This window comes from Varroa jacobsoni, unplaced genomic scaffold (assembly GCF_002532875.2).
Source record: "Varroa jacobsoni isolate VJ856 unplaced genomic scaffold, vjacob_1.0 scaffold_1147, whole genome shotgun sequence".
In the NCBI taxonomy this organism is placed as follows: Eukaryota; Metazoa; Arthropoda; class Arachnida; order Mesostigmata; family Varroidae; genus Varroa; species Varroa jacobsoni.
In genome coordinates, this window is record NW_019214049.1 from 72,129 (window position 1) to 89,133 (window position 17,005).

Below are 17,005 nucleotides of genomic sequence, written 5' to 3' on the forward strand. Positions count from 1 at the left end.
AACAATGTAGCTTCCTAACCGTAATGGCCACGGGCTCTGGTCCTGCTGTACGATAAAAAATACTGAGCTCAAGTGGGGAACAACTGGAAAACACAGAACGCTTGCTTTCTGATTATCACAGCAAGAGAGGCAGGCAAACGAGTCTTATATATGTTGTATGTCTGTGGAGTTACACTAACCAGGGAACACAGAGCGTACCACCGATATGAAACGTCAACCCTGTCCTTTCAGGACAGTCTAATTTCATATTTATCAGATTTGTTAAAGGCAGGTTCTGCTTCTGACAATTATTTGATCATTTGAACGTCGTTATTTTTTCTCTGATTGATACCAGCAAAGATGTGAATGTTTCCATTTACTGTCTTCTCTTATTTTGAGTCATGTCAGCTAGGTGTTAATTAGTTCCATTTATGTACTTACTGGGTAACGTATTAAGACGTCTACTAAAATGCGGATGGATAATTGCTGAGCAACCCTGAGAGTACGTTGAGCAAGACGCCTGACCAGATTTTTACCTTCAATTCTAATCGTCATTACCACTATGGTTTATTACTGATCCTTAAACTAAACGAAGATTTTTAGCTTGAGAATTCTATTGCTCGTTGTTTATCAAGTAATAATAGAAGTGAAAAAAGCTGTATAGACTGGAAGAGTTCAACTCTGGGGGATGATATTTTTTATGCGAAAAGTATCATACCTTTTACTTCATAAAGATTTTTTTTTTCGTTTTCAGGAACATCGTTAGGTTCGTTGGAACCTATAAATACAACCATACTTCGAAAATGGTAGGATATATACAATAATTACGTTTAGATCGCTAATTCGAGGCGGATGAAAGTACTGAAGGGGAATAGTACACGCGCCTAGAATTATGGCCTGACAGGTTAGAGGTCCTGAAGAAATTGTTCGAATGACCGCGATTTGACCGCGTAGGCCGTTCAGCGATAGTCACACCTGGTGTGTTTGCTTGCGCACACTCAATAAATTGAAATTTTAACTTTTTGAATTGCGCATAACTTGTGAGTACACGTAAAATTCAGTTCCTTATCATGGAATAAACCAGCTATAACGGGGTAGAGATACAATTCATATACGTTACTTAGGGATGCTATAAGACATATTTCAAGTAAAATCTCGGTGGACGTACAAGTATTTCTTCACACCTCTGTTATTTCTGTATGAATAACCTAAAATATTGTTTATAATTCCAGATAGCTATCTAGCCAGATTCAAAGGGTTGGGTCACTCGTTCATTCTTTGCATCCACACGGGTATCTTCTCCATCATACTGGGCAGAGTAACGTTCTTGGGTCTACTAAAGTTGTATGGTTAGCCGTGACTTGTTTCAACTATTTCAAATAAGGACACTGGAACGTGCATAGATTTCCATTAGACGTTTTAATCGTGTCGCTGTTTCACGGTGAGAAAGTGATTTCAAATCTTAATCTATCTAATCTAAATAATTACCCATAATATTGTTGAACAAAAAGAACTTTATTCGCGGGGATTATTATTTCTTTAATATTCGACTTATCTTACTTATGTACAGTGTTATCACTCCCAGTCACACGCACGCACAGCATAGAAAAATACACAGTCCACCGAGCCTCCATCTCAAGTGTAATTAGTCCAAGACGTGATCATCTGTGCCGCTTTGAGATCAAACGCGTACCTGTTTTCATTTTCTCATTTTGGTTTTTTCATTCATAATTGAGAACTCGTCATGGCTAATACCACGTTGTAGGCCCCGGGGAGTTGGCTGCTTCAACTCGTACAAACAAATACTTCGTCTGAGCACTCCTCTATCGAACGCGGCTTAAGCAATAGCCATGGTTTTCTTTTTTCGTGACAGGAAAAGGTCGACGCGTCAAAAAAAATTCCAGGAGCCGTCTTGTCCCTATATGCGCTCTGAAATAATAAAAATTATCATCATCATCATCAGCCGTATAACCAGCATCATCATTATTATCATCAACCGCCTTATAGCGATTAGTGAGCTATGGGAAAAGTACGAACGGTTCTTATCAGTTCGTTTATATCCGTTAACTGTGTCACATGTTTGGCAAACCTGGCTTTCCAGTTATCTCCAGATTTTCCTACAGTGGTCGAATCGCCAGCATTTCAAATCCCACGGACTTTTGTTGTCCTTTGTTAGCTGCGTTCGGAATTAGCGCCTCCATTGTTGACTCAGTGGTAATATTCTTAGGCGTTTGACAGCTAAAGCATAATTAACAAATTCATTGCGATCATCTTCTGACCACACCGCTCCGTTTTTCGCCAGTACGTGCACGCACGCATGTGTGTATAAACTCGGCATTGTTCCCGTACGCATCTTAGGATAGGGACAAATCTCTTTTCTGCCTTTGCATCGTTTGCTTAGTTTTCTCACCCTGCCCATTCCCTGTTTCTCCTTTTCCTTTAGCTACAAGCTCTGGTATTTTTTTTTCACGACACATTCAAGCGCTTGCTACTTATTCGTTCATCCATTTAACCCGCCTCTCTCTCACATACACTTTCATATTCTTGGGTCCTTCTTAGCGCGGTGTTTCTAAGAAAAAATTGTATCTGTATTCAGAAACCGCCGCAGCTTTCCGACCCGTGCGTATGTATATATATTTACTTGCAGGTTGTAGTGCGTCGAATCGCAAGCCAAGCTCTTCAAGACCCCTACCACTTTCGCTGTCGTTGGCCGTTTGTGACCCAGCCATCATGTGGACTCACACGTCTTCCTTTCGCTCGCTGCCCATCTCCGTGTTCGTGTGTCTGTGCCGAGGATATGGCCATTATCTTGATCCGTATATCGGTGGAGTGTGCACGTAGTCAATCAAGTTGAGGAAACATGTTAGGTGCCTTGCTATCATCTACTGCGTCGTGTTGTCCGGCATTTCTATCGTCCCGCCTTTGCTACTCAGTGAACTATACCACTTGCACCGGCTGTCCTCGACTACCTTGTTTTCCCCTAAGCTCTTCCTACTCTATGGTCCTTTGTTATAGCTGCAAACTGCTTCCGACTCTTCCTAGTCGACTAGTTAACCGGTCGGCCGGAATCGATTCATTCGCTGCACGTCAAAGTTGCTGGTACACAGCAGCGCCCTCTTTTCCATGATTTGTTGCTGGCTATGCTAGTTTGCCAGATGCTGGCGACCGACTCTGCTTGTGACACCGTGCGCGTGCTATTGTCACTGTTGCTTGTGTATTTTTCCTGCTGTATCATCGAAGAGCAAATCATACTCTGAAAGTAAGCAGACGAGCGAACCCGGCGGTCAGCTAGCGGGAGAAATGACGTGTACTTATGAGGCAAAGAAGTAACGTACAACCGACCCGAATGAACCGCTGTCAATTTGACTAGTATTTAAAAGCTGCATACGTGCTTCGCCTGGCAAATCTACCCCCCGTCAGTGCTATATATATATATATATATATGTGTGTGTGTGCGACATCGGTGCCGCACCCAGCTGGCATTGGACATAAAGTCAAGATTCGGTAGGGCGTTGGGCTGTACGGAACACCGGATCCTTGAGGCCGCGGCACGATGCACTATATGATTTATCACTCTCTTCCACCGTGCTGCTCTCTTGAATCCGCTCCTCGTTGCTTACTAGTCTACACATCTTTCTCTGTGAGGCCTATTTTTCCTCAACCGCCCTTGCTGTTCTTCAACTCCCGGTCCATTATCTCGAATGTTTGTCTGCTCACTCTCTATGTTTCTCTAGCCACTCGCACGCACATCCCTCCCATATCTTTGCTCTTCTTGCTTTTATGTTTCGTTAGATCCATAAAAGCGAAAATTGAACAGTATAAATAAAGCGCCGTGTAGACTTCGAAACAAATCGGCACAGTAATACACGACATATATATGTCGGCTGTAATCTTCAGCATCTCAGCGAAGGCTACTGATGCTGTGGCTTTTGCTACTGCGACCGCTACTATAGGTGATGGCATTATTGTTATGATTTCTTATTTGCCGAGTTAGTTGTTACTTTCTTTTCTCTGTATCTCCCGCCCGCCTCTGTTGTTTCAGCCGCCACAGCTTCGCAACTGGCAGTGCTGCTTTCTCATTCGTTTTTGCGACTATTGCTGCGTATATACATGGGATCACAAAAAAAGTCGATAAACATCCCGACAACCCATAATGCTCACCACTCGGCGATTACTTTACCAAGACAGACCAAAATGTGTGTGGCTATGTGGTTAACACTGAAATTGGCTTGCGAATGGGGCGTGGCTAGGTTAAGGGTTTATCAAGCTCTGAAGGGCATCGCAAAGAATAGAGGAAATAGGAGCATGGTCGAGCCACCTTGCGTTTTCTGAGCTGGGTTATAGTTAGTCATAATGGGTACATGAAGATGGGTGTTTCAGCAGTAGGGCCTGGATGGAACCAGCCGCTTTGTTTCCAACGAGATGTGATCTGTTTTCGGTCGGAGGAGGGTTTCAGGGAAGGCTAGACGCTGTTGAGCTTAAGTTGTCCGCACGGATGGCAAACTCCTCGCATACTGCATCTCCAATGGTTCCAGTGGAACGCGGCACCCAGGAGTCAAAATAGGAAAGTAATGCTGCGATGCGGAAAGTCAGCCCCACACCATGACGCGAACCTGCCTTGGGGTGCCATTTACCAGTTGACCCTGATTTAGAGTCAGCTCCTCATCGTTGCCCTGCAAGTGAGTAGCAAAAACGATTTCCGTTCATATTCGTTAGCCATTCTAAGTGTGAGAATATGATTGTAAAGCTTAAAGAATCCCTTCGGGGAGGGGGGTCACTAGCACTGATTTAAGTATCATCGGCCAGCACCAGCAAGATCTCTCAGCGTTTCTTTCCTTTCCACCGCTCCCTTTTCCCCTCTCTGACTCTCTTGAACTGAGCCATGCAATACTCTAAGTAAAATTGCCTATTACTCAAGCCCTAAACTAGTCCCTTAGAAGAAGCCTAAGGTATTCGTAGAAGTGATGGTATGATTTGAGGATTATATTGTGGGAGGGTTGTAAATCGACCAATAGAGTACTCACTAAAGCAGGATCATTGGGTGTGTATGGTCGGAGACCTTGGTCCGCATTTTTGTCCCACAGCGCTTTTTGTGCGGCGCTTGTCTGAAAATATTAAAAAAAATGTCTGTCAGCACTAATGGCCAGCACTTGATCAATTTTAGCAAAGACAGGCGGTCCTACGGCTCGCACGTAACTAACAAACCTGCAAGCAAACCTTTGGCTACAGAAAATATCTCTGTAGTGCTATCGGTGACAACACATTACAGTTTTTCTAGTTTGCTCACGCGACAAAACGTTCGGTTATGTAAGTTCTCTTTATCTTCGATTTCTTGGAGAAAATACACGCTGTGCTTTACCAGATGAACGAGTCCCAGCGAATAGGAGAACGGGATAATGGCTTTTGTGAGACATGAGCCTGACAAGAAACGCTGTATCCTGTTGCCGCCATAATCGAAACCCCCCGCTGAAACCGATTTGCACGTGTATCGTCCTTTGCCGTATTAACTGGCCGTTCGCTAGACAGGTGTGAAACCCTGCTTTTTCTACTACCTACATTTTGCTTCCCTACACTGAAAACGGGCAGGTTAAATCTTACTCTCCGTAAGTTACACCAGCAGTACCTACATTACATACTTCGGCTTTGTTGCTATGCCCCGTCTCCTGCCTTGGCTTAAGGGAAAATTCGACAGCGCCAAGCAGCATAGCTACCACGAATCCCAGAATGACGAAGGCGAAGACTCCGAAGACTGGCGACAGTTTGAGTGGTGACGGGGTTGGGTTCGGCTTATCGTCGAGGCACCGTGCCACTCGACCATCCAGCCACTTAGCGCGAAGGTCTGCTAAGACGCCTGTGGATACATATACATGAAGCGCTCAAGCAAAACGTGCCTAAGTTTGACGTGTTTGGCGGGCGACGAATTCTAATGAGCGTCGCTAGTTAAAATTTTGTACAGTAACGTGCAACACGAGGAAGTTCATGGGCAGTTTACCTTGAATGCGCGACATTTAAATTGCACGCAGTCAGCCCTTCACCTTTGAAAAACGATGTGGGAATGGCGGCTTAGTAACTGATGCTGCTATACGACACTGCGCTTATTTAATGAACTATTAAGCGCTTAGAATATTGTACTACGAAGGGCAATAATTATTTATAAATTTAGTACTATTGCTACAACTAGTTATTGGATCGACCTTTACCTCTGACAAAACCAAATGTATGCTAGTATCCCTAAATTATATAACACTTTCGGAGTGTATTTCATTCAATAAAAATGACGTAGTTTATGTTGCTGAACAGAATACGCTTCACAAGTTACCAATCACATCTATCAACAAATAGTGTCGTTTACTTTAGATATGACCGGTGAACAAAGTTAAATAACGTATTTTGTCTGTATTCAGATAGCAGCTCTGTATGCAAAAAATAATTAAACAAAAATATAAGCAAATCTAAACGCAGCCTTTTATGGGGCAGTTTAGACATACCGGCTTCCCGAAGCCTCTCGATTGCTTGATTAAACATATCGCGATACGGAGACATTTTGGGCATCATTATCGAGTATGGTGCAAAGTTGGCTGATACGACGTAGGAACGCTTGGAACAATCATCGAGGTATGGCTCGATCTGTGAATGCAGACCCAGAAAGGCGAAGTTGGCAGACACCGCATGTACGCCATCCTCTACCGATGGAACAGCTCGTCCACGCGGGCTGCTCAGCATCCGCGAGTAGATCGTGGCGAATTCACCTGATCGAGGAGTCTAAGATGGAGAAAACAGCACCGCAATAATAAGTTTGCCAATTTAGATTGGACAGGGTCGAGCAGATTCTATGTTTTTGTTGCTAGCTAACTCTCCGTGACGCCGACAGCGTAATGCGCTGAAGTAGCCTTAGGGCAGGTTTGTTACGCTAACGGCTCTGAAGAGCCATTTAGGCACAACTGGAGTGACGTCGACCACAGGTCACTGCAAGGCACCATCTTTGCTCGTCAACGGCGTTTCCACTTAGACGAAGACAACGCCAAAATACGGCAAGCTTGGCGTAAGTAGTTTATCGCTTATGGAGTGGAGCCATCATCTCTCTGGTCTCGTAAGTTGCTTTCAGGAAAATTCCGCGTCCACGACAGGCGCCTAGACTTAGAAGTCAGAAAGCACCACCACTATATAAGGTATAATATACGTTGCTTTACCGATGTTGAGATTTATACACGTGGAGCGATGCATTATATTCGCAGTCCGAATTTAGTCGTCAATAATGTTGCTGAACAGATGAAGGCGGTTGGAGACATAACCCAGTTTTTTTTTACATCGGCGTATTACTGAAGAGCAACTCGCCCACACCCGCTACAGCATGTTATATTTCGTTTATTTAGATTAAAAAGAAATATACTGTAGACGTACCGTCTAAGTGCTTATATACAAATGTCTGTACGCTTCGGAAAAACAGACAGTGAGAAAGTGTAGCACCGGGACTCATTTTCGGCAAAGGTTTGTTAAGGAGGATGGAATACCGATGACGGCGGAAAGTCTATAGCCCGATAGAGGAATCCTTAGCAAAAAGTAATAGTTGAACATCTAGTATAACATCGCTCATTCACGCCATATAGTTCTTCCGTAAAACGTATCAGAACAGAAAAAATGAAAGAAGAATGATAGTATTTTAACCAAAGGAAACCATTCGTTGAGGCATGCATTTTATATGTAGATATGGATTCATACATCGATTGGTAACGAATTTTATAAAGGGAGACAGCTTAGATGGCAGCATATGACTCTAACGGCAGGTTGCAGCATCGGACTTAGGATTTTTTCCTTACGCTTTGTTTTTAAGGCTGTTTCTAAATAAATACAGATATTCCAGCTATTATTTTATATGTGCTAGAGGTTACCGTTGATGGACATGGCTATATGGCCTAACCACTTTCCAATGCGATTACAGCTAAAATTTAACTCCTAAGCTGTAAAAAAAAAGCCCGTTTCAAATATTTGCTTTGCAAATGCACGAATGTCTCCTTGATAACGCGAGTCAATGAATCGGTGTGATCAGGCTGTTGCTTAATAACTCTCCACACAGTTACCTAATGTGAAGTTCCTTTAGGAATTTTTATTGGAAGTAGATCAGACAATCAACATTAGCAGCTTGTTATGACTGTGGACTATCCCGCCGTTTTAGAGTAAGGAACAGTTGTGATTATGTCTTGTAGATTTTCTAGAGTAGAAAACATTATGGTAAAAAAATCGATTTTATACCTAAAATATAAATCACTTCTTTGTACTCTGGGCTGTCACTTTGATAACAGTTGCTTTGATTTTTAGATTTAATACAAAATGCATGAAATTGGATTAAGATCGTCGATGTCCGTCCTAGAAGTAAACGTTTTATTTTGACGAGGAAGCGACCCATATATTTATACGTTGCGTGCCCACGGACGGCCTACCAATTGCATCAAAGTATCGCCTGCGCATTTAAAACAGTTATGTTGAAGCCCGTTGCAAAGAAGCCCTCAGAGTCGGCTGCGGATATTTCATACAAACACGATAATTGATTAACGAGATTAGACGTCTGCTGCAGAGCAACGAGATAACTAAAGCGCGGTCGTGAAATTATTTTTTTTTTTTGTATAAAGTTGAAGCATGTCAGCACCATTAGCTCTCAATGAAAGTACTATTGAACAAAGTTACTTAAATAATTAAAGCAAAATGAAACAACTTCTAAAGCAGTATAAACGAACTGGTATAGGGTGCTCACGATGTGTACGGTGAGTTTGTCTCAGACATGCTAGTAGGAAAGCTGCAACAAGTATAATTAGAACGGGTTGGCCGGATAATAATGTCGTAGGGTAACGGAAACGTGTCCTGAACATTACACCCGACCTAGATTCAAATGGAAATAGTGACAGACTTCTACGGACGGTTCGGTGCATGCATCTGTAGTGGCTGAAAGTGTTGTGATGTACAATGTATTTGCTATTAGATAGGTCGATTAAAGGCTACTACCAATCCCTGACCTAGTTTAGACACATATACGTCATTGTAAGTTGCTAAATAGCCTAATACATAGATGAGCATTCGTACACCTTAAAACAGAATTCACAAAAGAGATGAACATACTGATAATGACATTTATCTATACAGGTGCTTGATTGCTGCCTCTTTAGAGACACTTAAAGTCGAGAAACTAAATTGAAGCAAATGACTTAAAGGCAGGCGAGTGATTCAGTTACCACTTACCTTAAGAACTTTACCAGGAACAACGTCTCTGACGTAGCCGATGTCAACAGTACCGCTTGCCGCATCCTTTGTACGTTACAAACGTGCACAGCCCATCGAGTACATTAGCCCGTTAGAAAACGATTACGCAGACGTATCGTAACGCTACTATTGATAAATTAACGTTCTCTGCTTGCTGTCAAAGATAAAAATCCTACTCACCATTTTTAGTCTCATAAGTAAAACGAGTAGAACTATAGTAATAGACATGATTATTTTTATGGTAATCTTCTAGCTGCAGTGTAAAAAGCAATCCAGTTTTGATGTATAGTTTACGCTGAATCGCTAGGTAGTTTTACCTGGACAAATTTCCTCATAGTGAACACATCGGGCCCATAGCCGAAGACAACAGTCTGCACGATCGCCACAAATGCGGATACATAAAGAACGGTAACCATTGCCAAAAAAAACCACCAGAATAAAAGTAGTAAGCGTGATGCGCGGCACCTGAAAAACGGAGCAAGTACAATGATCAAAATAATTATATTCCTTCATACATACACGCATATAATCACTGACCCAACAAGCGGATATCAGCAGTTGCTTCCAATACTGCATTGTAAATACCGCTACGTCTAGTTAAAATCAGATAACAGGTTATTCAAGACACTGACCTTGGTCACGCATAACAAACCTAATTATCACGGAAGTTATATCATCTAGTTGTTATCCTTGAATAAACTTAATCAACTAATACGCTCTTCTGATACTGAAGGTCATGCGAGTCTACATGCGACCTTAGGTTGCAGATATTAACGCCTGTTACACGATGGTATGGGATAAGCCTAGGCGAATTATACACCTAGTGAATTACACTCATAACTGTGTTAATTCTAACACTTTTTAACGATACTTGTTCTACAAGCGTGTCGTAAGCAATTTTTTTTCTGCTATCCATTCTATATGGGTGAACTTTTAAAAAATTCTTCCCCTCTCGCCCTATCAGAACCTGCCGAAGGATCAGGGAACAGTGAAGTAACTTCGCCTGAATACCCTCTTCATCGAGGCGGTGGCAGTAGTCAGACAGCTCTGCCTGAATAAACCTGCTTGGCTTGCGTTAGAGTTATTCAGCAAACCCTAATAAAAAACGAGAGGCAGGTCGTAGTACGCGGCATGCTCTGTCCCGGCTAATGCTATCACTGCTTGCATACGCATCTATGCTATCCTGCTGGTAAATCTTTTAATCCACATATCTAACAGGCGTATGAGTCCTTTGTTATTAGCTTCCACGTCTAGTCCGTCGTTGTTTTCGCCACCTAATTAACAGGCCTATTGCTTGTACCTAGTGCTCGGCCAGTCGCCGGCAGTAAAAAAGAATGTAGGTAGTTAAAGAACGCCATTAGTCTTTCGAGGTATTCACGGTGTCGATATCGCGAAATTCTGCCATTAGTATCTTCTCGCTGAAGTTTTACGCAGGCGTTTGATGTTCAAGCCTCACATTAGGATTACCACACACACACAGGATTAAAGGGTGGTGCATAAAATTATATATTAAAGTCAAATCTTTATTGGTCCCTTTCATACATTTAGCTGTTGTAGGATAAATGTATACGCACGATTCCTTTCAAAACCACTATCATAATTCAACCGTCCGACAGTAACCCGTTTTCAGCTAATTTTTAAACGTTTACTTTGCAGATACGCAAAATCAGCTTATTGATACGAGATTATGGGCCATGTGACCAAACCGAGTTACAATCAGCTCAAAGACGAACATTTAATCAATTATAAATGCGTCAAAATCAATTATAAAAAAAAAAATCATTATGCGTCAAAAATTACTGATAAGGCAAAATCTCACTACTTTAGTATTAAATACAAACGTTAATGCGATGATCTAGGTGACGAAAAATAGTTTCGCTTTATAGAGCAACAATGCTTCACAGTTCAAATGAAATCTGTAAAACTTATTTACTTCTAACTTACCTTAACGCCTGAATTTATGGCACTACTTCCCCCAAATACACGATGCTTTACGTAGACAATCGAAAATAATTTAAACATAAAGTGGACAAGGTGGCAAGGGTTACAGCGATGTAAGGTAAATCCAGAATTTTACATCTTCGCTTCTGATGCAACTACACGTGATCTTAAAAAAAAATGCCCTGTAATTATCCGTAAGTTATAGGTATCTAAAATGCTATTATAGTGACAGGTGATAGGATTATATAAACCTAAAAAAACTAGAGTCGTCTAATGCATTATGCCTCTTCGTATTCCAAAGGTGTCAGGCTAAGACGTATAGCAGCATAAACAACAAAAGAGACCTCTTGGTATTTATAGTACTGAGGTAGCAGCAAAGGAACTATTGTCAGTTCAAATTTGGCGCTACGTAACTACAAAGTGACATCTTCCCAGGCAGCTGATCTAAACTCTCGACAAATTTGAAAATACCTATCCTATTGGATCTGACGTGTAGTAAAGTAATGGCTTCTTTTTAGTTAGTTTATAGGCAAGTTCATTTTCTTAGATGTTCTAGTCTGCAGTAACTTTTTCAGATCGCACAACATTATGCTCAGTAAGTTTAGGTACATATTGTTTTTGTAAGCAATATTGCATTATAAGGGGTTGCAAAGGTCTAGGAGTATGTAAAATGTCATTGAGCTATGTGCTCTATTGCCCTAATTAATTACGTGGTATCTTGGCTTCAACAAGCTCACAAAAAGCCATATATTATATTTGATTTGTATCTAAATGTGTTAGTAATTGCTTGTCAGAATTACGGGTTTAATCTACGGTTAAAGTACATCGAAGTATGACTAGATTGGCTGATTTTTTTCTGAAGCGTCTCTTTCCGTTCACAGTGTCACAAACCCGTTACCGCTACTTATTTGTAACAGAAGTAAGTTGTTGTAACTATGTACAACGAGACCAGCTGAAATGGAAGCCCATGAAATAGAGTATTCTATACACTATCTATCGATTTGCTAACTTGCAGTTCCAAGAAGTAAGAGTTGTGCATAGATATATTGCCAGAAGTGTAAAACCTTATAAAGTCAATCCTATATTACAAATGTACGCGGGTCAGCTGAATAAGATATAGACGTAACTACTAGTTGAGTATGCTAGAAGACTGATAAATTGGATGTTTATATAGGTATGCAAGAGCGAAAGATGCATCTTCATATTACAACGATGCCATATGTAAATGGTTGTGTAAATCTTTGTCTCGTTTACCGTAGTTTGTTGCCACCTTTAGCCCTTATCTCGATCAGCACTTGCTTCTCGTACGTTTTCAGGTTAGCAACTTGAAATACCCTAGGCAAACATAGGTGTCTTGAAGTTTTCGAAGTAGTAGGTCTGTTATCGAAACCGAGGATCGACATCAGTCCCTAAGTGTTATTTTGGCTCGCCCGATCCGAATAACATGTATGTGCTTTATTTACACATGTATTCCTTAGTTGGTTAGAAAACAGACTAAGATTATAGTAAAACTATTAAGTAAAACCAGAGCCCCTCGGGACACTATAGTACATGATTATATCGGTAAATCCTCGGGAGTTCGCTATCACTGTCATCGCTTGGCGCAGTCGATATTTATTATTGGTAGACATCGAAGCAAGCAGGGCCAAACGACAAGAAGGGATGGATGCTATACACAAGGGAACCACCGATTAAGCTCACATCATTTTCTCGACCTTCACGTCTGCGGCCTGGAGAGGCTCTTTAACCAATTTCTACCCCTCTCTTAATACGCCTATCTAGACGAAGCTGAATAGCCTGCCGGCGCTCTCTGCAGTACGACAGATCCATCAGGCCAATAGCCCCTGGCATGTCCCCAACTCGTAAGTTCTTATATCCCCACTGAATTGCAGCAGCAAAACAAATCAAACTTTCCTTGTAGATGATTCCAATGCGCTCGCCAGAGATGATCTCGTAGCGAAGTTAACTTAGTGCGTGATGCTCACCGAACAGTGCCATGGAAGACGAAACGCAGAAAAACTAAAAGTGGCGCTAGAGACATAGTGTCAAGAGAAAGATGGAGAGACCGGTGCAACTAAGAACGAATCGTATCAACTACACTTCTATATGGCCAACTAACACAGCGGCTACTGATACTCTATATCTTTTAGTCAGTTCTATTTGTGGTTAATGATGTTCGGTTGTGTTGGGTAATAAGGGAGATAAAGATACCAGCTGCCGGATGGCTGCATTTGCCAATGAACGGGCTGGCGTCTTCGAGGCAATAAATATTAATTCAACTAATGGGCCCCAATGGGCGCCGCGTGGAGTGTTCGCATGATGATGTGACTCTATGAAGAAGAAACGGAGCAAGGCCGCAGCAGAAAATTGGTACTGTGTAGCCGTGGGCGTGTGAGCGAGGATAGGGTGCTGAAACGGCTGTTACATGCGGCCTCATGGACAATGTGGAGTTGAGAGGATAACGGGGCCTGGCAGTAACAGCAGTTAGATCAATAGCTAGGTGCCGCGAGCACCATGCAGTGGTAGTAGGTGGCCGGTCGACTTATCTCCAAGTAGACATCCTGGCATCGGTGCGATGCAACTGGGGGGCCGGACGCCCAATTGCTCATCCGGCCGACCTGCAACTATAAAGACACTGGAGATGGCAGCAGTGGGGGCGCGCTAATTGTGACCTCGGCCATCCAACGTAGCTGAGGAGGTAGCGACGCCAGCAGAAGCAGTGGTACATTTAGAACCCTTGAAGGTTTGCTCAGCCCTAAGTTTGTCCTACAAGCTACACTCCCCTAGCCACCTGGTTAATAGTCGAGCTGTTAGCTCTACCGGGTGGTCCATACTAAACCAAGCATACAAGCGCCGGGAAGGGGGCGCCGCCAATCTGATCTGGTATTTACATAAGAGATCGCTTGCTTTGCGCGTTTCCAATGCAGTCCAGACTACAACCGCTTGGCCGGGTCGGGCGGCAGCGTCCTCATTGGATGTAACGTGGATAGAAACAACGAGGACTGGCGAAATCGCTTGGACCCGACTAGTCGAACCGCTGCCATTAGATAGTAAGGGCTAAACGTAAGAGTAGCACTGGCGCTTGCCGCTGCAGTGTGTATGCAAATAGGCCAATGTCGACCACTGCTGCTGCTGTAACTAAATCGGCGCTTTGACGGCTTAAACAAGAAGAAAGAGAGGCGAATGCTAGCTTTTAGCGGACCGTTTGTGGACGGACCAGCAGGGTCTGTTGTGCCGGACCACTACCGTCATTACGGTAACTTCGCTACCGAGAACCAGCCCCATTACGGGTACAATTGCATCGCATCCTCTGGGTGGTCTGTGCAGATCCGTGTCTACCTTTGGCCCCTCAAAGAATAGTCCTTGACCTTGGAGCTTTTTCCTACTGCTTTCTTTCATCTGTTGTAGTTTTAGCCGGCAGACACGTTAAGCACCGGGATGCTCAGATTGTTACTCCCAGCCAGCCCCGAAACCAGCAATATTTCTCGCCCAGCAAAAATGTCATCGTGAAAGCAGGAAGGAAGCACATCTCGCTGAAAATTCTAACCGCTTAAGCACTCTGAAAACATGATCACGACGGATTTTAAGTGAACGATTACGATTACAGAACAGGTACCTTTAAGTGCAGTCAATTCCTGCAGACGTTCTATGTGCTCCGAGATTACAATCTGGTTTACTAGGAAGCCTAGCTTCGCTTGAAATTGTATTATGATTAAAGCGGCAGTGAGCGAAAGAGGTGATCCACAACAGGAATTGCGTGGCAGGAACGATGGGCGTTAGCTGGGTATGTACCAGATTTCATCAATATGGGTTTTGTTCGCTCGGCATTATAAACGCTTCTTAAGTTTTCCAGTATATCATGATAGTAACAAAAATAATTATTATCATTATGATTACGAGGTAACAGTAATAGTAATAATAAAACATTGTTAGCTTGATTACGACGTGTTCTTTTATATGTCGTTCTGTTACCGATAAAATATGCATAGAGTAGGCATAATTTGTCTGCAGCTGGTTCTGGGAAATGGATTACAACAATTCTTCGCCTATATAAAAATGGAATGACTGGCTTTAGGCAGGTTTGAAATATATGCATACATCAATGTATGCGATGCACGCCAAAAAACGCTGTGTTTTTTTTACAAACCTGCCCTCGGGGCCCGGAGAGCGGCACAGGAATGAGCCAGCCGAAAGCCATAACGTACGACCAAAGCTGTCAGCTTCTTCCTGGGGTGACACGAGTCGATTGAGGAGATAGGCAAGCAATACAAATGTGAAGAACACACCTAGTATGCATAGCCACAATTGCCAAGAAAAGATAGTTATGAAGCATATCGAAAGCGATGGTCGACCTGCAATCAACAGAGGATCAATTGAAAACATGTTAACTCAACTATGTAGCTTACCGTCTTCAACTTACCTCTTCGTACCCCATACGTCCGAAGTGGACGTACAGCTTGCTACGTTTTAGGCTGTTCAGTATTGCTAGCCAGCTAACGGATACTATGGACAGCGTTAAGATCGCAAACTAGAATAAAACGGTTCTACGTGTAATCAGAAAAGTTGGAAATATATGGGATTCTGTCACAAATCATACTTGCAAAAACTCTCATTTAGCTCTACATTAAACAGAATAAATGTATAATTGAAATGCTGCATATTCCTATTAGAATTATTCTGTTATTATGAGTGTCTTTTTCCATCGGCTTGTGCTTTCATTGATACAATACGATCATTAAGACAATTCCAAGAGACTTTAGTGTTCCGCCTCAACTTTAACTCGTACGTACAAGGGCTACATTTTTAATTATGGACGCGTATGTCACGAAGGGTCAAATATAAGGTAGCTAGTTCGAAATAATTTCTCGGTATCCGGAAATATCCGTTGAAAACAAATCCGGAAATGAGATACGATGGACCCTTTATCTGTCTGCGACAAACTCCAAGAATTTTAATCATAGTTTAACGACTGCATATATGATAACAGGAAAAATGTGAAGTTAAGCATGATGACAGAAGACATTATAATAACACCGTGCATCATGTGTTATTGTGGGGAAATGTTCAAGGGCTCAAACGTCCTACCCTACCAGCCTGTTTTAGTTACTCAAAAACACTGAAGTCCATCACCATAGGCGTTACCCATTATTATACAATAAATTCGCTTTTATTGTACTCGTAAAATCATTACACAGATTTACTAAATCAACTAAGCTTCTAGACTGTGCTCGAACATATATCATTTAATTTAAAAGTGGGCATCATCATAGAAAGCTTTATTTCGCCGTTCGACATTAGAGTCACTCGGAATTTATTGACTATTCAGTATAATCGATGAACAGACGCAAATTCTGTACGCTTTCCCGCATTAGTTGGACATCTCGCTTAAACAAAAAAAAAAAAAAAAAGTAAAAAAATTCTTCTGTAACAAAACGCGGCCAATACTCGAAATAGAAGTGGTGTCTATTGGTATTAGTATCCTCACAGAGCTGTTGGTTCGAGTACAGAGCCTCATAGTTGCTGTCAGCAATTATCAGCGATCAGTCGAGCTCAGATGCCACAAGGAGTAGTTCGCCCACTATCTGCCTTAGTTTGCGATGATTGCCGCTTTTTCTTAAGAACTTTGTGTGACACAAACGTCCACGTTATGTGGAACAGTGCGCAAGCGGCCCTGCCACATGAACTTACGCAAATCCTGACCAGCCAGTCTGTGATTTCGGAGTCTCAGAGGTACGTCAAGCATATTTCATGGGAGGCTGTAAAAACAGCAAATTTGATCAAAGGGTTGTACATTGTATGTACAATGAACTTTATGATTTACTAAGCTTTTATT

General features: G+C 42.3%; 1 protein-coding gene across 4 annotated transcripts in view; it reads right to left on the minus strand.

Moving 5' to 3' along the window:
- Nucleotides 1–1,475: 1,475 nt before the first annotated feature.
- LOC111267112 (glutamate receptor 4) overlaps nt 1,476–17,005 on the minus strand; it is a 75,268-nt gene continuing 59,738 nt past the window's right edge. For 3 of the 4 annotated variants that reach the window (XM_022845113.2, XM_022845115.2, XM_086971197.1), the window contains 7 exons: nt 15,320–15,524; nt 9,549–9,696; nt 9,211–9,276; nt 6,468–6,741; nt 5,607–5,830; nt 5,004–5,084; nt 1,476–4,652 (listed from right to left, as the gene is read on the minus strand). In XM_022845113.2, the coding sequence (XP_022700848.1) occupies nt 4,569–4,652; nt 5,004–5,084; nt 5,607–5,830; nt 6,468–6,741; nt 9,211–9,276; nt 9,549–9,696; nt 15,320–15,524 (1,082 nt within the window). In that variant the 3' untranslated portion in view covers nt 1,476–4,568. The remainder of the gene's footprint in view (nt 4,653–5,003; nt 5,085–5,606; nt 5,831–6,467; nt 6,742–9,210; nt 9,277–9,548; nt 9,697–15,319; nt 15,525–17,005) is intronic. The other variant, XM_022845114.2, reaches the window with a different exon arrangement.